This window comes from Acanthochromis polyacanthus, chromosome 10, assembly GCF_021347895.1.
Source record: "Acanthochromis polyacanthus isolate Apoly-LR-REF ecotype Palm Island chromosome 10, KAUST_Apoly_ChrSc, whole genome shotgun sequence".
Classification (NCBI taxonomy): Eukaryota; Metazoa; Chordata; class Actinopteri; family Pomacentridae; genus Acanthochromis; species Acanthochromis polyacanthus.
Window position 1 is genome coordinate 3,970,333 of NC_067122.1, and position 21,580 is coordinate 3,991,912.

The 21,580-nt window shown below is 39.4% G+C and overlaps 1 protein-coding gene across 2 annotated transcripts in view; it reads left to right on the forward strand.

Moving 5' to 3' along the window:
- LOC110966297 (complexin-2) overlaps positions 1–21,580 on the forward strand; it is a 61,948-nt gene that overhangs the window by 17,310 nt on the left and 23,058 nt on the right. Inside the window, exon 2 of one of the 2 annotated variants that reach the window (XM_051954491.1) lies at positions 20,097–20,261. In XM_051954491.1, the coding sequence (XP_051810451.1) occupies positions 20,231–20,261 (31 nt within the window). In that variant the 5' untranslated portion in view covers positions 20,097–20,230. Of the gene's footprint in view, positions 1–20,093; positions 20,262–21,580 lie in introns of both variants that reach the window. The other variant, XM_051954492.1, reaches the window with a different exon arrangement.

Sequence of the window (21,580 nt, forward strand, 5' to 3'; positions counted from 1 at the left end):
TTGAATAAAAACTATTCTGCAGAGAAGAGTGGAGCAGAATTCCTCCATGGTGATGTAAAAGACTGATCACAAACATTTAACTGCAGTTGTTTCTGCCAAGAGACCAACCAGTTATTAGGTTTAAGGGGGCAGTTACTTTTTCACAGGAGTGAATATAAATCTTCAGTTAAAAACAGCATTTTGTGGGTTATCGCTATCTAATATTCAGTACATATAAGTTTGATGATCTGGAACATTTCAGTGTGAGAAACATTCATGTATGGGGGGGAAGACTGTCGTGGCACTGTATGTGCAGTACGAACAGAAACATGTCAGATGGTGCTATCATCAGTTTGAACTGTGTTTAAGAAGTTTAAGAAAATAAGGTTGCATTTTAAGGACAGCGAACGTGGAGACCAAAGTGTTTGACAGCAGAATGTGTTGTGAAAAATCTCAACATTAATGATGGAAATGGAGCTAATGTGACATGCACAGACTCCAGCGCCTTCGACTACTTTCCCATACATGTGCAGTGTATGTGGCTGCAGACCTCCCTGCCTCCTCCCTTCAGGCGATGCAGGGGAGGAAGAAGCCTATCTATCACCAACGAGGCGTTCACCCATTTGTCTTACGGTCGGGTGACTGAAGCAAGAGAAAAAGGGAAGGCATGGGGAGTGGATATAAAGACAGAAATGAGGGCAGAGGATGGGAGTGGAGAAGAGGGGGAGAGGGGGAAGGACAGACAGGAGAAGGGAGATGATTGGGAAGAAAAAAATGAGGGTGAGAACATGGAGTGCAGAGGAGAAGGAAGAGAGACTGAATGTGTTAATAGGAAAAGAAAAGAAATAAGGAGATGGTACAGAAGTAGAGGGACACTAAGGAGATAATAAAGAAGGAGAGAATGATGACAGAGAAGCTCTTAAAGCCTCAATCCTGTGATTCAGATCAACTCTGCTTTAGGCCGAGACAAACGAAATTAAAGTTCAAAGCGGGTTTAAATTCAACTCGAACCGTTTCCCCTCCAAACTTTTCCTTAGTCTGATTAGAAGGATCTGTAACTGCTGACATTCAAATGTTCACTCAGACTTCATGACATTATTGCAAAGGCAGATGGTTAAAAAAAAAGATAGAAATGTCATTATTCAGATGCTAAAAATGTGCAAAACTGCTTGGAGTTTGCACATCAACTTCAAATAAATTCTGAGAAACAAACAGCAGCAAACATCTTACTCAGATGGATCAGGGACTAACAACAATTTTTGATCAGTGCTTTGATCTGTAAAATGTCAGAAAATAGAGAAAAATGTTGCTCACTGTTTCCCAAAGCCCAACAGGAGTCCTTGAATGTCTGGTTTTGTCTACAACCGATGACCGTTTACTGGCTCGAACATCTGGCATCCAGTGGTGTCACCTGACACTGTTGGAGATTTTTTTGTGTGTAAAAAAAAAAAAGAAAAGTAGAATCATATTAAAACATATTGAGACATTTCGGGGAAATTTTGTGTTGGAGTTTGAGTTGTTCTAAATTGTGACACAGACATTTACCAGTTTTACTGCAGATGTATGGGTGTTAAATATCGGTTAAATGGTTTCTTGATAACTCGTAACTGATACTGAAAAAAAATTCAGTAAACCCCTGCACTCTAAAAAGTAATTAAAGAGACATATTCCCACTGCTTAATTAGCACATTGTTGCAAGACTAAAAAAAACAGACTTAGATACACTATTTAAGTTACAAACATTATGTTAATGGGTTGAGCTGACATAATAATGTTGTTAACGGCACTAACTTGATGCTTTACTATAAACTCAATTGCCTGCATTAATATACAAGAAAAGCACTCAAAGAGCACTCAGTAGTCCAAGGCTGCTCAGTCCTATCATTTCTGACGGCTGAGATCTTGAAAAAATTTGTAACCACAGCAATATAGAATGTGTCCATTTAATATAGATGTAACCACAAACAAAATGACCTTGCACTGAGCACAGGTGTGTGTTATGCATGTGTACGTTATGTATGGATACTGAATCACGTGACCTAAGTATGTAGCGTGGCGGGAATTGATGGGACTCAGAAACACCTTCACAATTTAATCAATTGTTCCTTGAATCATTTCCAACACATAAGTCCACAGCGGTGGATTTGTAGTAGGATCAAAATCATGTGATCGTCAGCAGGCAGCTGATGTAGTGTTCCCTGGTTGTCATGGTTACAGTGACGCCTCGCTGCTATCTTGCAATGATACAGAAATCTTTAACAAATCCGTGGATCCAGGCTATAAGCGGCATCACTGCCAAAATCTAATCACTTGTTCCTTGTGTCATTTCTGACCTTTCTTGAAAGTTTCATCCAAATCCAATGCTGAGATGATTTCTGGTTCTGGTTCAAAGACCTTTCACTGTAGAGGAAAAACTAAACACTTCATAGATGCTAATTGAATATCATTTCATTCGCGGTTGTCATAACTCAAAAAAAGACTCTTGCAAACTGTTGTAACAATCACATTTAATTGCAAAATGCAGATGAAAGTGTAGAAATTTGGACAAAATAATAGATAAACTGGCATGGATGAATGGAAATAAAGTGAAACTCAGATGATTGTGATGTGGCCGTAAGAGGTGCAGGGACAGATGACCGATAAATGAGAAAGGTGCTGTTATTGGTGAATGAATAAGTAGATGATAGATGGAGGATGAAAAATGGATAAGTGAATGACATTCTGGATCAATGCGAATCATAAAACACCCGCAGATGATTAAATGTCAGCAAACGAGCGTCCCGTCTCCGTCTGTCAGGGGTGAAACGTGTCGGCGGCGGTGGCGGAGGATCTTTTGTTTTTTTGCAGCTTTTGTCTTCGGGCTGAATGAGTTCACTCTGGAAATGTCACCGGCTGTTTGGTTCCACTTCATCGCCAGCTGCCTTTTCTCTTGTTCGCTCGACGCCAGTTTGTTTGTTTACTTGTTTGTTTGTTTTTTAGCTCCTACATGCTTCATGTAAATTACACGTACACCCGTCGCTGTGAGGACGTTCATTCATCTGCTCAGAAACACTTGAGTGTGACGGGTTGGCGGCCTCGTCTGCTTGGTTTTCATCATCTTCAGGTCGAGTTTCCTTGGGTGCCGGTTTTCTGCCACAATTTAGGATTATTCATTGCGAGATCCTCCGCAATAAATCCAGTATCGTTGGTCAGTGAGTCCACTTTGGTGCATGTTGGTGCGTGATGGTGCATGACGGTCTTTCCTGCAAACAGTAGTCTTTGTTTTTGGTGGAAGTTTTCCGTAGAATCGTTCTCTTCTTGGGTTCTTCCATGAAACATTGAGGAGGAAGCATTCTTGTTTAGATGCCATCCAGTTAAACTGTTTCGTAAATGTTCATACACTTAGTTTTCGTCAGGAGTTTCTGACATTTTTGACTCTTTAGAATCACTGTTGAGAACTTTTTTCTTCCCTGTAAACAACCCTAAGAGAAGGATGAAGAAAGCTTGTTCTCTCCCATGTTGTTACCCTTCTGCTTTTCCCTCTACTCTGTACCTGCTATTCATCGGGAAATAGGAGTTTTTCTCCATCATCCACTGTGAAACGCTGCTTTGTCTCCAAGCGTTTGTCCTTGTTTCTCCTCTGAGAAGCAGTTTCTGTCCTTCAGTGAACTTCGGATGGATGCAGCTCTTCAGAAACGCTCAGAACAAGAGTTTGGATGAAGGTGATTAAGCTGCGTCTCTGGAAACGTGTGATTTATATTTCTGCTAAATGCTAAACAAATAAATCCTGATAAACGACCGGAGCAGTCGCCTCCACGCTACAGAAATGTCAAACACATAAATCATGTCTCTGTCAGGTTGTAGCTGGAGCTTGTCAACAGTGCTTCTCTCTGCAAACTTTACTGAAACACTGGATCATTTCTCGTGATAAAACATGGTTAAGGTGAAGGAAATATGAGGGAGGATTAGAGCTGAAGCAAAGCAGCTGCTGACAGACGGTTGCATTTATAAACTCTTAACTGAGGCTGTTATTCTCACCCAAAACATCAGCTTTTACACATATTTTTAGATGCATGAATCCTAAATGCAGGACTGACATTTGCATGTAGTTAACCACCTCATTTAAGAAGTTTTACAGCAATTTAGAAACTTTAAAAGCACACCGAATAGCCACTAGTCACATGACAATTTCACTAAATGACCAGTGACTTTAAATGTCATTTTCATAGCTAAATCTTAATGCTGATTCAGATAAAACTCCTAAAATTCCTTCAATTTTGCAACCAAAATTGTCAAACAATCTTTAGCTTGTGCTTACCCAGTCGGTGAAATTATTTAAGTAAAAATGTTGAAATAAATGCCATTTCTGCAGTTCGTGGCTGGAAATGTACACTTAAGGAAACAGAATCAGGTGAACATGTGTGCTACCTTAACAGACGTAAACACAGGAGATGATCTGGTGAAATATGAGACCAGTGAGAGAACAATTGTTTCGTGTAAATGAAGCCCTCGTGAAGTTGTTCTGCTTGCACTGACTCTGTACGGCTTATTTAACAGCTGACAGGCCGGACGGCGGCCGAGCGTCAGGACTCGATGCTGTTATCGATTTTGCTGTTTGTCATCTGGACAGATTCCTGAGTGAACGTTTGGTACTGTAGCGGCTGATCGCTCCGTTAATTACAGAATATTCAAGTCCAGCAAACCTTCCTCTGTGTGTCTGAAATTTAAAAGAAGATGTTGTTCCCCTCCAGAATCACCTCATGCATCAGTTTTAGCAAAATACACATTTATTATTGTAGCACTAAAAGCACATTGACAAGTGGCAGTGGTGAGTTTGAATGCAGAGAAAGCTAGAACAGACATGATTAATAGTAACAGTGTTGTGAAAATATGAAAAAATACCATCAATGTTTAAATGCATCCTGAGTGTAAACTAGAAAAAGAGCAGTGGCAGGTGGGCAAGAGAGAGCTTCAGATGACAAAAGCTTGCTCAAAATGACTCAAATGTTTTGCAAAACAACAAATACTTGACCAAAATGACACGGAACTAGTTTAAAAATGTTTGGAATGAGACCAATATGACAACAGCTTGCTCAAAAGGACTCAACTGTTTTCCAAAACAACAAAACTTGACCAAAATTCCATGGGACCAGTCTTAAACTATTTTTTTATGACAACAAATGTCCAAAACTTCTTATCCAAAAGACTCAAACCCCAGTTAAATTTCTAACTCAAGAAAAATTTGAATAATATGTGAAGAAAAGTTGAAGAAAGACAGTGTGAGAGACCCAGTGGGGGTAACAACCATGTAGGCTGGTGAGACAAAGCAGAGGAAGAAAGGCAGACGGAGACACGAACACAACAGAGAGCGTGAAGAAAATACAGTCAGTGTAGTTCCACTGAACCAGAGGAGGAAACGTTTACCAATCAGGAGCTGTAGTGACCCTGGTATCACAGAGTAAGACCTTACAATAAAACTAAATGGTCAGTTTGTTCGTACTGAGGATTTTTAATCAGTTTTGTCATGACTCTCCTTCTGAAAAAATATGTTTTAGTTTGTTTTCGTCGTGAAAAACAGAATGAAATGAATTATTTTTCACTTTGAGTTACCTTCCATGACTAAAATGTTCATTTTAAGTTATTCTGAAGACAGATCAGAAAGGATGGCCAACATTAAATATTCAATCTCAGATCCTGAGCAGGAATAGTACGTGAAGGAACAGCGTCATATTTAATCAGTCTAATCTAACCTGCAGGAAGCCGGCGCTATTTTAAAAAACCCTATTAAGTGTTATTAAACTACCCTAGTTAAAATTAGCCGTCTCGATGCAACAAGCTCCTTCCACATTCGTGGCGGGTCGATGACTTTTAGAGAAGAAAAATTGAATCCAGTCCTGTCGCCCTCCTCCTGCCTTCCAGCCCGTGCTGAGGGAATAATTTGTCACTGTGCAGTCACATGAATAAATGATGCAGTCGAGCGCTGAAGTCGCTGGCTGGCAGATCTGAGAGCGAGGCCCGGCGTTAGCAGCTCATCATTTATTCATTCACCAGCGTCTGCAACATTTATTTTCAGTCTTTGGTGACTTTTGCATCATGAATATATGATTTGGTACGGCGGCCGCCAGTGTTTTATTCAGGATAAACAAAGTGAAAGATGTTTGTCCACCTTGTTTACTGCAGGTACGCATGTGTGAGGCTTTATTTACTGACCAGTGTGCAGGAAAGAAGCAAAGAAGATGTCAGAGATTGGACTTTCTGGGGGATTTCTAGGATCCATGGAGCAAAAGAGAGGAAAAAAAAAATCTAATTTTGCCTTTGAATTTACTGATTTATAAAGCAAGTTAAGGAAAAACCTAAATGTGACCAGACTCACATGCAGTTTGTTTGTCGCACAGTTCTTAATCCAGTAACATCCAGCCAAGGTTTGACTGACTTTCACTCAAAATGGATTACAATCACAGCCAACATTCTACAATACAAATCGCCCACACAGACCAGACTCTGAGGGACACACCAGAAGATATGAGGGTGCTTCAGAAACTCTCTGCCTCACCCAGAAACAAGAGACGTAACTCCTCCTCTGGGGCATAACTGTACACTGTCAAGTCTTACATCACCGTCCACAAAAAGCCAAATGTTTGTTTCTTTGCAAGGAGAGGAAAGCTTCGAGCTGGTGTGCTGCTCCTAGAGGACAATACACGGGGCAACCCTTGGAAAGCCGAGAAGTTTTTAAAGTTAAAGTCCTTCTACATGATTCCACAATAAGGAAGACTCTGGGAGGAAATGGATCCATGGCAGAGTTGGAAGGATCAAAAAGAACATAAAGGTTTGTCTCGTATTTACAAAAAAAAAAAATAGCTGGGTGAGCTCCAAGACTTTTAGGATAACCAGTCAAAGGTGGAGTTTTCTAGAAGACATGGGTCCATTACATCTGGTGTAAAGCTAATACTGCATTCTACAAGAAGAACAGCAGTGAAACATGGTGGTGGTAGTGTGATGGTTGGAGGACTTGTCATCACTGATGGAGCCATCAATTCTGCTCTCTATCAGAAAATCCTCCTGGAGAACATCCACCATCAGTTCAGGACCTGAAGCTCAACACTAATGGGTTCTGCAGCAAGACAAAGACCCAAAGATGCAAGTAAGTCCACCTCTGAGTGGCTCTAAAAGAACTAAATGAATGGATGAGTCAAAGTCTGGACTTGAATCCAACTGAGATGCTGTGAAAAGACCTTAAAGGACAGTTCATGACAGAAAACCATCTAATGTGATCGAATCACTAAGACAAAATATATATATTTTTGGATTTCCACGTGTTTCCACAAGAGTAAATAACATCCTAACAAATTCACAGTGACACTGACATTCTAAAACCTGCTTTAAAGCTTCTCAGCTCCATCAGTACCAAATTTGATGCCAGTGAGATTTTACTGTCACCATCAGGAGACCCTGTGTGAGCTTCTTAGGATGCTTTAATAAAGCAAATAGCCTTTTACCAGTTATTCCGACAGCAAGTCAACATTCCCGAAAACGTATAATAGCATTAGGATAGTGAGGGTATTTGCAGGTTTATACATCTCTGTGTACGCTGACAGATGAAGGCGGAGTCTCACAGTGAAGTTGTGCTAACCTGCTTTGAAAAAAGAAGCTCTTCTCAGGGATCCATCTCTGTGCATTCGTCCAGCTGTCAGTATTGATTTTCCCTCTCTGGTCTGGCCGAGTGTCCCCAGGCTCAGCTCATCGAGCACAAGGTGAAAGGCCAGCTGGCAAATGGCTTTCGGTTTTTTAACGTCCGCCTCTGGAACTGGTTAAAGGGGACAGGAGCGGCTCACCTGTCATTTATCTTCTGTAACCGGCTGTCTGGAGGTGGACTTTGACTGGAGCTTCAGTTTGGTCTTCGTGGAGAACGAGAACCAAAAACTGGACTGAAATGGAAGTAGAGCGCCGTAGTAACATTAGCCATGCAGATATCGAAGGTTAGATTAGATTCAGCTTCATTGTCATTACACATGTACAGGTACAGGCAATGAAATGCAGTTTGGCGTCTAACCAGAATCAGCAGCAAGTGCAAGATTTACAGAACATACAGAGATATCCAGGTGAATGAGACCTGAATATTATAACCATGAAATATGAATGGTTTGTTGTAGATGCTGAATGCACATATTTACAGATTGTAGTATACGGTTGGCGGGGCAATGAACGTACTACGATAGACGTACTATAGGAATATATATGAATGGATCTGGACATAAAATACAGATTATTGGGATGTTATAGTAATGAAGATAAAACAGGACGTTACAGGATGTGTCTTGTCTTTTCTAAACCGCAGTGTCCTCTGATCGCCAAGCTTCTATTTTTACATGAGGCACTGGAAACCTTTCTTCTCTCCTCCATACTCCCAGCTGCTGTAGCCTCCTCTGTCTCCGTCGCTGTAGTTGTTCCTCTCTCCAGCTGTGGGAAACCAGTAACTGCCGGTTGATGCATCGCTACTGGTGCACCACTGCAGGAACGTTCCCACAAACAGCAGAGTTAAAACTCCAGCGTAGTACAGATTGGTTTACGTGGAGGTGAATCCTGCACCTTTTATGGAAGCAGCACAACCATGACTAGAATTTCAGAGAACTCAAAAATGTCTTTGGTTCGGCATGATGCCTTTAGTCTTAAAAAAGGAAACACTGAAATCAGATTTCTTGACTCTTCACCGTGCCAAAACTGAAAAAAAAACTGCAATAAACATGCACAACGTTTTCCAAAATGACCACAAGACTTTCCAATACTGGAAATACATATATGTTACAGATATTTTAGTATTTCAGCCAAAAAGTCTTTACATTTCTGTCTGGTTACTGTTGCTCACTAGTGGCTTCCTGGTTGTGTCAAAGAGTGCAGAATTTTAGAATTTGTTCCCAGAATCTGGTCGAATCATTCATTTTTAATTCATTTTTTTAACAAGACATACAGACTAAGATGAATCATGATTTTTCATCATCACAGCACTGCAAAAACTCAAAATCTTACCAAGTCTGTTTGTCTTGTTTTTAGTCAAAAATGTCTCATCCCGCTTGATTTAAGATAAATTCACTAAAGAAAACAAACAAGTGACATTTCAGCAAGGTGGAGGGACTTGTTTTAAGACAACGCATCTTAAATATCTTGTTAAAATATCAAACAATCTTGAAATTATCTTGTTTTGACCCTTCTGTCATCCTGCGGGTCAAATTGACCCATTTTAAAGTTTAAAAATGTGGGGAAAAAATATATATTTTACAGCGAAAACTTCCACATTTTCAAAATGTTGGGCAAAAGTTTTGAAAATTTTTTGATGGAAAAAAAGAAATGTTAAAAAAAAAGGTTTCTTTAAGAACATTCATAAAAAAATCCGCTGGATTTTGGTTGATTTTTTTATGAATGTTCTTAAAGAAAATATTATAACTTTTATTAATATATATGGAATCACTTTAGATATTTTCAGGATTTTTTTTGAAAGATTTTTATTAATTGTTCGAAAATATTTACACTTTTTAATTTTTAAAAAAAAAGTTTACTTCTTGCTAAATTTGAGGATTTATTTTTTTAAATAAAACTTCTGAGGCAAAATTTTAAGGAATTTTCTTCCTGAAGATTTTGTAATTTTTTTCTGTAAATTTGGGGATTTTTTTGCTGAATTTTTTTTTTTTTTCAGACAGGGAAGCAAAATTTTTTGGTGCCGTAAATGAGGACAACAGGAGGTTTAAAGACAACTAAACTTGACAATCCTGGTAAAATATAGCTTAAAATAAGTTTTCCAGCTAATTTTAAAATCTCAATATTCTAAACATCAGATCTTATTTCAAGAAATCTTACCAAGCCATTTTTCACTTGTTCTATTGGCAGATTTTTTTTCCCCACTTATTTCAAGGTAGAAGTTCTTTGAAATCAGTTTTTTTCTTGTTTTGAGAGGAGCATTTTTTCCAGTGAGGACAGTTCGTCACACCAATGAGTAATTCAAAAACCACCAGAAATGTAAAAATCCATCGGGTTCCAGTAAATGATGTCACTTTGCAATTGAAGGAAAACCTAACATGCCGGTTTTGGGGCTCAGAGGGTTTATGACAAACAGCTGGCAGCCTCACAAGCTTTTCTTCACTCCTGTAATCCACTGAAGCGAACATAAATTCTGGCTTCAAAATAAAATATGCAACATAAAAGGAAGATGCTGTCGCGTGTCCAGACTCTGATCCGTCTCCCGGCTGCCGCAGAGCCCCATCGCTGTGGAATAACAGTTAAAAACACAACAAATTTACAACACTGCTTGCACGCAGAAGAATATTACAACACTGGAAATCACCAAATCCACCCAAATTATCCACATGGTTGAGCGACTTGATGCATTTTATTCAACTAGAAAAGATAAAATATTCGCTAAGAGGAAATAAGAGTAAATTTCATTTAATATGGGACCCAATTCTAACATACGTAGGTGGACTAGATGTCTTACCTGACAGCATTTAGTTGGCTCCTTTTGTTAGGGGTACCTGTCTTACACTAATCCCAGTCCATCTCAACATTCTATCTGTGTACCTGTTTCTTCTCCTAAATGTTGCTACCACTTCCAAAATATTTAGTGTCCTATTTTTTTTCTTCTATTTACTTATTACTTTGCTCTTCTTCTTGTTACACTCACTTCAATTGTATTATCTTGTACTAGCTGGTGCCTAAATTGACTATAGTACGGCCTTTTTCAAAATCTATTGATTTATTTATTTTTGTTGTTACTTTTCTTTTTCCCCTTGCATTTCACCCTCACATGATAAAATTGCTATTGTATGTATATGTTTTGTTTTACAACCTTATTCTTTATTATTTATGTATACTTGGCACACTTAACAGCTACATCCCACACGTATTTGTATATATAAAAATAAGGTATAGTGTATCCTCACCTGAAAATGCTTTGTTATTGTTATCTCTGCCATGCCAACCCTTATACATGGAATCATGTGTCCTATGTTTTTTTTGTTTGTTTGTTTTGTTTTGGTTTTGTTTTTTGTTTTTTTTTGGGGGGGGGGAGGGGATGTTCCTTGTTTCACTATAAAAAAAAGTGGAAATATGTATTGTAAGCATCTTGTCATTATGTGCGTGTACATTTCCAAATTTTAAAAAAAATGAGAAAAAAAAACAAACAAATTTTTTAAACTTTTGGGCAGACAGAGCAATAAACTTTGTTGAAGTTGAGCAGCAACAATTAATCGATGCATTGTCGATTATCAAATAACTGTCTTGATCATCAGTGAACTGATCTGAGTAATTAATTAAGATTGAAACATAAAAAATAAGATTAAAATCAGCTTTGTAGACATTAGTGTTGTCTTTCCTCCCCTGTGACAGCAACTTGATCATTTTCACATTTTCTGACATTTTCTAGCTAATTATTCATTTAACTCATTATCATTTTTAATATTTATTTTAATTGACTGCTCTGATTTATGTCTTATTATTAAAGCTAAAAATGAAAACCACCAAAACCAGATTAATGAGTTCCTGCAACACAAAGACAGCATGCAGTTTTCCCAACATTAAACGTCAGCAGCGTCCCTGCATGTTAAATCCGTGCCCGGTGTTTGTAACTCCTTTAACGGACCTGTCATCTCCGCTGAAATCACACACATTTAAAGCTGTTCCTCCCCTCAAACACACTCCCTTCGCCTGTCATAAACATGTTCCGTTGACAGGCTCGTGCTCGCCTCCCGTCCCCGTCTCCGGCCGTGAAACTCGGAAACAACTTCCAATTAACTGGATAGGATCAGCGAGCCGTCCTGCCCGGCCCTGATAACATTATCCCACGTCACACACCGCTGCCAGTGCCTGGATTATGAAATTAAAAAGGAGAAGGAGAAGAAAGGCTTTGTGGAGGATGGAAGGGAAGTGGTCGGGTGCTGTGGGGGTGGAGGATGGGCTGGTGTTGCCCTCGGGCGCTGTTGTCAGTGATTGTGCGGTATATTTGGCCCTGTGTGAAAGGCAGGGTTATGTAAGGTCTTAAAGCCCCTCCGCTATCACCAGAACGGAGAAGTTCAGTCTGCTGGAGAGCTGCTTCAGTTTCCAGTCCAACGCTAACCGCCCACTGATAAGCTCTTACATAAGGAGCCGCCGTTCAGGTCTCTGGTGTCTGACGAGGACGGAAATGGAGGCAGGTGGAGGGACGCTCGTGCGTTTCACACGATAACGTGAAATGTTCTCGTCCTCCTCACATGGAGGGTTTTCTAAGATTGGGTTTTGGACATCAGCAGCACAGGCCAGAGGGAAATGTCACTGCTCAAAGTTTGCTCTTCTTTAGCTCGGGAGACGACATTGGGATGCTTATTTTAAGCTTGTTTTAGCTTCTCTTAAAGGCATTATGGAGGATGTTTTTTTTTTGTTTAATTTGTCTGATTCACATAAAATGAATATACTGACCTTTAGTGGACTTGTATGTATGGTTTCTAAAAAAATAATAACTGTGGACATGGCAGGACCTGAAAAACATCAGCCAATCAATGCGCTCGGACCGAAGCGTTTGGTTTGCTCCCTTTCCTGTCAATCAAAAATCTTCCGGCTCAGGCCTAGTTACGTAGATTACGTACGCCTTGGACTTGCGTGTTTTGTGTATGTGTTGCTTTGGTATAGCTTCGTAGTTAGCTGGCCACTTGTTTTGCTCATCTTTTTTTTTACATAATGGCAGATAAAGATCCAGGGGGACCCAGCCGTAAAAGACAACTTCACGAGTCCTACGCAAGTTTCTGGAGGGGGGCATTTCTTCGTAAATGTTAAGACGGGGGAGGTTAGAGGGGGGTGAGGGAGAGGTTGTATGTCCGCATGCTACGTTCAAAGTCGTAGGAAATTAAATCTCCTCTAATGCCTTTAAAGGGGATCAACTTTTTTTGCTTTATTTTGAGATTGTACAGCATTTCTAGCGTTTACGTTCCGGATATTTCATGTGCATATTCACAATACGCTGCAAAAACTCAAAACCTTACCAAGTCTGTTTGTCTTACTTTTAGTCAAAATGTCTCATCCCACTTGATGTAAGATAAATTCATTTAACAGGTGAGATTCCAGCAGATGGAGGGACTTGTTTGAAGACAACGCACCTTAAATATGTTGTTAAGTCAAACAATCTTGAAATTATCTGGTTTTAACCCTCTTGTCGTCCTGCAGGTCAAATTGACCCGTTTAAAGTTTAAAAATGTGAAAATATAGATATTTTTTACAGAGAAAATGTCCACATTTTCAAAATTGTTCGGGAAATGTTAAAAAATGTTTAAGAACATTCGCATAAAAATCAACCAAAATCCAGCGAAATTATTAGAAGATATTAGAAGTTTTACTGATATATATGGAATCACTTTAGATATTTTTAGGATTTTTTGGAAGATTTTTACTCATTTTTTAAAAAATATTTCCAATTGTTAGATATTTATTTCTTGTCAAATTTGGGGATTTAAAAAAACCTTTAAGGGAAACTTTTAAGGATTTTTCTTTCTGAAGATTTTGCAATTTTTTATAAATTTGGGGAATTTATAAAATTCCCCAAATTTCAGAAAATTTTTTGCTAAATTTGTGGATTTTTTTCAGGCAATGCAACAATCCTTTTTGGTGTCGTAAATGAGGAAAACAGGAGGGTTAAGACACCTAAGCTTGACACTCCTATTAAAAAGAGCTTAAAATAAGTTTTCCAGCTAATTTGAAGCTCTCAATATTCTAAACGTCACATCTTATTTCAAGAAATCTTACCAAGACATTTTTCACTTGCTCTATTGGCAGATTATTTCACTTATTTCAAGGTAAAAGTTCTTAAAAATAATTTTTTTTCTTGTTTTGAGAGGGGCGTTTTTCCAGTGTATGCTTAAAAATAAGAGGATAGAAATGCATCAGGTTCATATTCTCTAGATTTGCCAGTTTGTGAATGAACATGTACACTAAGAAGAAGCTTAACACACTGGAAAAAATGCTCCTCTCAAAACAAGAAAAAAAAACTGATTTCAAAGAACTTCTACCTTGAAATAAGTGAAAAAATCTGCCAAAAAAACAAGTGAAAAATGGCTTGGTAAGATTTCTGGAAGTAAGATGTGATGTTTAGAATATTGAGATCTTAAAATTAGCTGGGAAAACTTATTTTAAGCCCTATTATACCAGGATTGTCAAGTTTAGTTGTCTTTGAACCTCCTGTTGTCCTCATTTACGGCACCAAAAAAATTTGCTTCCCTGTCTGAAAAAAATCCAAAAATTCAGCAAAAAAATCCCCATATTTATAAAAAAAAATTTACAAAATCTTCAGGAAGAAAATTCCTTAAAAATTTGCCTCAAAAGTTTTATTTAAGAAAATAAATCCTCAAATTTGGCAAGAAGTAAAAATTAAAAAAATAATAAAAAGTGTAAATATTTTCAAATAATTAATAAAAAATCTTTAAAAAAATCCTAAAAATATCTAAAGTGATTCCATATATATTAATAAAAGTTATAATATTTTCTTTAAGAACATTCATAAAAAATCAACCAAATTGATTTTTTATGAATGTTCTTAAAGAAACGTTTTTTTTAACATTTCTTTTGTCCATCAAAAAATGTTCAAAAATTTTCCCCAAAATTTTGAAAATGTGGAAGTTTTCGCTGTAATATATATATATATTTTTTCCACATTTTTAAACTTTAAAATGGGTTAATTTGACCCACAGGATGACAGAAGGGTCAAAACAAGATAATTTCAAGATTGTTTGATTGTTTAACAAGATATTTAAGATGGATTGTCTTAAAACAAGTCCCTCCACCTTGCTGAAATGTCACTTGTTTGTTTTCTTTAGTGAATTTATCTTAAATCAAGTGGGATGAGACATTTTTGACTAAAAATGAGACAAACAGACTTGGTAAGATTTTGAGTTTTTGCAGTGCAGAGTTTTCCCACCTTCGACTAATGGCTCCATTTTTTCCTCAATTGAACTACATGTGAGCTGCATATGCACATGTATATATATACATCAATATGCATTTTTACTACGCTAAGGAACATGCCTGTGTCTGTCTGTTAGCAACATTACTCAAAAGCAGACAGATTTGTATGAAATGTTCATGGAAGGTCAGAAATGTCAGCCACTGCTGGACTGCTTAGGTGTGTGCATGCAGTCAAAAAAATGGGAAAATGAAACAAAAGCCATGAAAGACAAAACATAAAACCTTCTATTTTTTTGTCACAGAGCATCCATCCACCCAAACAGACCACCGTGCACACTCACACTCACTGACTACCTCGGCTGTGCCATCTGTTTTATCGCAGTCAACCAGAGACTCAGCTGGACAAATTCACGCTGCAGAATCCCAGGAACGCCGAGGGAAACCGTGCTTTTGATCATGCTGCTGACCGACAAACCTCCTTCAGTCTTGGAGGCTGCAGCTGTTTGGGTAGAAGCCGTAGACCCCCCGCAGATGAAGCATCCCCACACGTCATTAAGCTTTTATACAGAAAATGTTTGCTTGTTTGTCCTTATCTGTTTGCCTTCTTAGAGCTGACAGAAGCAGCAATCAGTGTGTGCCCTGATTGGGTTATGAAAAGGTGAGCGGGGGTCGTCGGATGTGTTGTGTTTGTGTGTTCAGCAACACAAAGAGAACGGAGGAAGGAAACCCAGCTAAAGAGAGAACTGTTCAAACCAAACTGGAGGCCGGCAGCAAGTTTATGCGCAAAATTCAGTTTGGAGATGCTGTGATTGCAGATAATTGAACATTTACTGTCATGGATTATGTCAGTGAAGGTCGGGAAGCGAACGGCCTCATCAGAAAACATCCCAGTGTGTTTGTGAGTCCTTTTCTTCCAGATGTCCTTGTCAGACAGCAGCATCTTTCCTTTATTCCATTAGGGAGTCCTTGAGTCTGTTTTTGTAACGATAAGAGAAATGTTCTGCTGCCAGGACACACACACACACACACACACACACACACACACACACACACACACACACACACACACACACACACACACACACACACACACACACACACACACACACAGAGCAGCCATATTGCAGCAGGTTCTGGCTGGATGGAACGTTCTAGTTTTGGATGTCGTAACTAAAGAAATGCCAAAAAAATCAATATTTCTAACGTCTTATTCTCTCAAACATGTTGAAATTGATTCATGAGTCGCTGTCATTTTTATTCTCTCACTTTTCTGCTCTTCCACTATCATCCAGAAGGTATTTCGGTTTGTTTTTCTTCCTCCAGCCCCATGAATATCAAGGCTAAACAAACGTAGCTGAAGCGTGAGTGAGGGTGATGGCTGAGCTTTTAGAAAAAGCCGAAACGTTTATAAAGACGTATATGAAGTTAAAAAACAAGAATGCTGTTGTGGTGTTTGCCTGGGCGTTACAGTGACAGCAACGTGTCCTTGCGTTAACGTTTTAATAAAACTAGAACTAACTGGAATATCTTTGTTTTCTGCTGGTCTTCATTAAAAACAGGCTATTAAAAATCATCAGTGATGATTAATGTTGGCTGAAATTTATCATTTTATCCTGATAAATTTGCAGCTATATGACCCAGCCTTATGTTGACCTGCAGTTGTCTTTTTTAGTCCAGAAGCCAAAGATTAATCATTCATTTACTGTCACAGAGGACGAAGACAATTTAGACTTTTCATTTTTTTCAAAAAACAAACCACTTATCTAACCGAATTTCTTGCATTTTGCTTTTACGGATGCACCAACTTTTCTCCTCAGCTAAGTTTTAAACTTTATTTTTTTGTTTTATTTGAAGATTTTTCAGCATTTCTAGCACTGTCGCTCAGTTTATTTTATGTGTATATTCAGAATCGAATTAAAAACACGTCAGGCTCATATTTTCAAGATTTGTCAAGTTGTGAGTGATGCTTTCCTCAACCCGATGAAGATGTAAGATAAATAAAAAGCTGGGAACACTTTGAAAATGTGATTGTCAGCCAATAAGAATATGTTGAGCTCATACAAAATGTTTTAAACACTCAGCTCAGATAAGAACTAACAGATTGGTTACGGTATGTAAAGTTTTTGTTGTTTTGAAAGCAGCTAAAAGCCACCAGACTTCCATCCACCACCTTTTAATTAGACACACAAAGAGCAAACATCTTCCTTTGCATGAGACGCTACACAGCAGACACACACATGCAATCATTAATTCCTCTCTTTCATTTGCACACGTCATGGACACATCTATGTTTGTTAGCGTGCACGCAAGGTTAAGTGTCTAGCAGTTCTCCGGTTGTGTATCGGTTACATCTGCAGTCCTTCTAATCAAACCCTACGTGTGCATGCGCTGTGTGTTTGTGTGCGTTTATGGAAACGAGGCTGTTCACCCCCTGAAGCACTCGGTCACAGTTACAAATGGATTGCCGTCCCGCTCGGCCTCGTCTCCCCCCCCCCAGAATAAGCTGTGCAGCTCAATCTGCCGTCCCATCCCATTTCATACCATTCAGCTCCAGCAAATATTGGCGTAGTGAAATGACACCACGGCGGGATCTGCCTCAAAATGGAAATGCCGTTCTGGTCGGCCAGGTGCAGAAAACGTGGAGGATTTCATCTGGGCTGACACTGGTGCAGTTAATCAAATAGACACGGGGGCAACGGTGAGCGTCTAGGCTGCAGTTCCTCTCATGGCCACTGGGGAAACCGGCTGGAAATCCAAAGGCGGTAGACTTTTCCTACCATGTTTAGGAAGTCCATCTGCTCTTTATCCTCTTAATCTTTAACAGAGCTGGTAAAATAATGACACGCTGCCTTTCAAGCATGGTAAATGTCTTTTTGTTTTCGTACAAATCTGATCTGGCTTCAAACCTTTGGCCTGTAGTGTAAATATTTCCACTTATAATAACTCAATCCAGCCCCATTTTATACAAAACAAACAAAAAAAGCATTTTTAAGGCTTGTTAAAATAGAGTTTTTAGCTGTATTGTGTTGACTGAATAACGGTAACCTAAATGTACCAGAGTCAGCCTTTGTGAATGTTGTACAGCTGGCGCAATTTCGGGATGTTGAAAATATGGTGCAGTGGTTACCAACGTCGCCTAACAGCTGGAAGTTCCTGGAGTCTTTCTGTGTGGAGTTTGCATGTTTTCACCAGGTTCTCCGTCTTCCTCCCACAGTCCAAATACATGCTGAGGTCAACTGGTGATTTGAAATTGTCTGTGGGTGTGACTGTGAGTGTGTTTGGTTGTCTGTCTCTTACCTGTCCAGGTGCCTTCAATCTCAGTCAGCTGAGATAGGCTGGTGAAAACACAAAGCCTTAACTGAAGTTCTCTCAGCTTGAGTTCTACATCTGGATGTCTGTCCTTGAGCTGGCAGGATTAGTTTGAGGTGTTGCTGCTGTTGCTCCAATGCGGTTAAAAGTGCGGTCATGTTTTCAGAACTTCAGTATCTCCTTTCTACAAGAGTCTCTGTGTCTTACAACATCTACTATTCCCATTGATCCGTTCTCCAGAAGTGCAGCAACACTGATCATATGTGTCCACAAGGAAAAGCACTGTCTGAACATCACCCACCTGGACCACTAGTTCAGTAGAGGCGTCGGACCAACATGGCGGCTCGGTCACAAACTTTCTCTTTTATTACCAAAACAGCTCAGCAAAAAATATTTCTAAAAGCATTTGAGGCAAGAAATAAGCTGCTGAATCTGTCCTTGTTTTACTTCAACGACGGCTACTTTAGACATTTTATGAAAGTTTCATGAGTCGTACTTCATTTGTCTGCAGTTTCTCTGTGTACTGCTGGTGTCATAATTTAGTTGAATGTTCTTCTTCTGTACAAATAGTATCAAGAAAAGCATTCAGAGAGCACAGTACTCTACCAAGGCTGCTCAGTCATCGTATCATTTCTGATGGCAGAAATCATGGCACTATAGAATGTGGCCATTTGAAATAGATTTACCCACAAACAAAATGACCTTGCACGGAGCACAGGCATGGTGGTATACATGTGTACGTTATGTACAGATACCGAATCGCGAAAACTAAATATGTAGCAGGAGGCGGTAATTGATGGGACTCAGAAACACCCCCACAATTTAATCAATTGTTCCTTGTGTCATTTCCAACGGATATGTCCCAATAAGTCTGCAGCTGTTGATGTGTGGCAGGCAGCTGACGTAGTGCTCACTTGTTGTCATGGTTACAGTGATGCTATCGCGCTTTGATACAGAAATCCTTAACAAATCCGTGGATCCAGACTATGAGCTGCATCACTGCCAAAATCTAATCACTTGCTCCTTGAGTCATTTCTGATGTTCCCTGAAAGTTTCATTCAAATCCGTGAGTCCGTTTTTGAGCAACATAACTCCGCCGTTTTCTTTGGCAGAGTAAAAATACTAGTTACGGACATAACAAGGCACGTTGCAGTTGCAAAATAGAATAAATACGGTGCCATTAAACCCACAGTTGAGGGCCTAAAGAATGATAAAATGTGGCCGACTGAATCCACTCCTCCCTGCAATCAAGACCATGCAAAGGAAGTTGAGGGAGGATCCCCTGAATGACTGTGAGCAGTAACTACTTTTCCAATCCATGCAGCAGAATAATAATCAAACCTATTGTATCACCGGATGGGATGCAGGAAGCAGCTCTTGTAACTAAGACACTGAGATAGTTTATGAAATATTAATGAGGATAATATGGATTTTTTTTTTATTGTTGCTGTTGAGAGGATTTCCCTTTCAAACAGTGGGTGTGGGTGTTTAGAATATGGGTGGATATAAGCTGATTTTCTCCTACATGTTGGACGGATCGGAACAGAAAACAAACACATCGCTTCATTTGCTATGAAATATTTATGAGCAGTTAGCGGCAGAAGATGACTGATCGATTGATATCGAGTTGCGGGCGGATAAGTGACTCGGAGCAAAAGACCTCGGCATTGATCTCGCTAGAATGGGATTCCTGTCAGGGGTGAGGAGTGTTAAGAAGATCGCATTATCTGTTGCTTTACATCAGCTTGATTTGCTGCCTTGCCCTGGACATATTGGAGATCTATCGGCGTATTTAGTGTCTCTATTGATGATGATTGCAGCTTTTCTGCCCTTTTGACTCAAAAGTGCGCCAAATCGGTGAAATGAAACTCCAGCTGTAGGGATTTTTGGTTGAATCGCTTCTTATTTCTGTCCAGCAGAGAGTCGCTGAAGACGCTTCGGCATCACGACAGAGGAGGGGGAACGTGAGAAGGATCCAGACCCCAGGCTCGGTGGCTACATGCTCAGTCGTCTTTGGCTTGAAGGGGAACAACTGTACTAATCAGCAGGAACCATGGATTTTGTAATGAAGCAAGCTTTAGGTGGTAAGTGTTCATCTGCAGCCCTTAAAGCTCCTCATGTTGCTCGGGATCGTTCTGTAAAGTGAAGCAAATCTGAAGGGAGTTCTCACCAACCCCGTCAGAATCAGCTGTTTTTTTGTGTGTGTGTTTTTTTTTTTAATTTTTTAACTGTGAATTTTCCCTGTGAGGGATCCAGGTGTCTTAATCCAAAGCCCAAATCTGTTTTTTATCCTCCATCATTGTTCCTATAACCAACTTTGAGTATCAGTATATCATCGTTTTAATAATAAAACTGGACCAGTTTAATTTGTTTATGACACAGAGCAATCAAAAACACATTCAAGGTGCCAGTGCTTGTTGCTGTTTCCTGATATTTCACCAGAGAAACCTTTACAACCATCTTGACTACAACATAAAATAGTTTTGACACATAAGGAACTGTGTCAAATAAATGAGCCCGGTGTCAAAATGCTGGTAAAAATGATTTGCTGTACCTTGGTTTGATCGGCTACCTTTGCTACAAGTTGATACGACCTTTGAAAGTTTACCCAAAGTGCACTTTTTAAAGTTTTTACCAAGATTACAGAAGCCAACATTTAACTAATATATGATTGATTTCAATATTTTATGACTGAAATACAAAGAATATAAACGGGAAATGGTTATTCTAGGTTTTCCATTGCATGTCTGACTGCAGGACTCAGATAACTGATGTGAAGTTTTATCCAACCTCAGCAGACGTCTGTGCTCTGTCTGCTTTAGGGTAGAAACCAACATATTGGACTCAAAAGCTAATATCAGTTTTGACCATTACAGGACACCGTAGCTGTCAGGATAATGAGATCACTTCTGATTTTCTTGCCCCTTGCTTCTCTTTTACACCTCGGCTGTCACCCACATTGGTCGAAGGTTGGACGTATTCACCAAGAGCCGCATAAAAAGAGCAGCGAAACTGAGGGGCCCCCAGGGGCCCGGAGTTGGTGCCTCCTTAAATCAGCCTTCTAATCTAGTTCCATCAGCTCAGTGACCACCAGCCAGAACGAAATGAGATTTATTCCTCTACAGCTCGGCCTCCCCCCAGCGCTCGTTTATTTCTGCTGCTCCTCCCTGTTTCATTCCTTCCTCTCAGTTTTCATCCAATCGATTGTTCTCTGCTTGATTTCTGTCGCTCTCTGGACACATCTAAATCCCTATTCTTTTGAATCTCATTTACTTCATTTCTCACCTCCTCATTCTCTTTCGCCTTTCTCTTCCTCGGGCGGCTTCATAAATTGCTTCTGGTGCCCGGAAATCTGAAGTACTTTTAATTTCTTACAGTCACATAATTGAGAGAAGATGGAAGT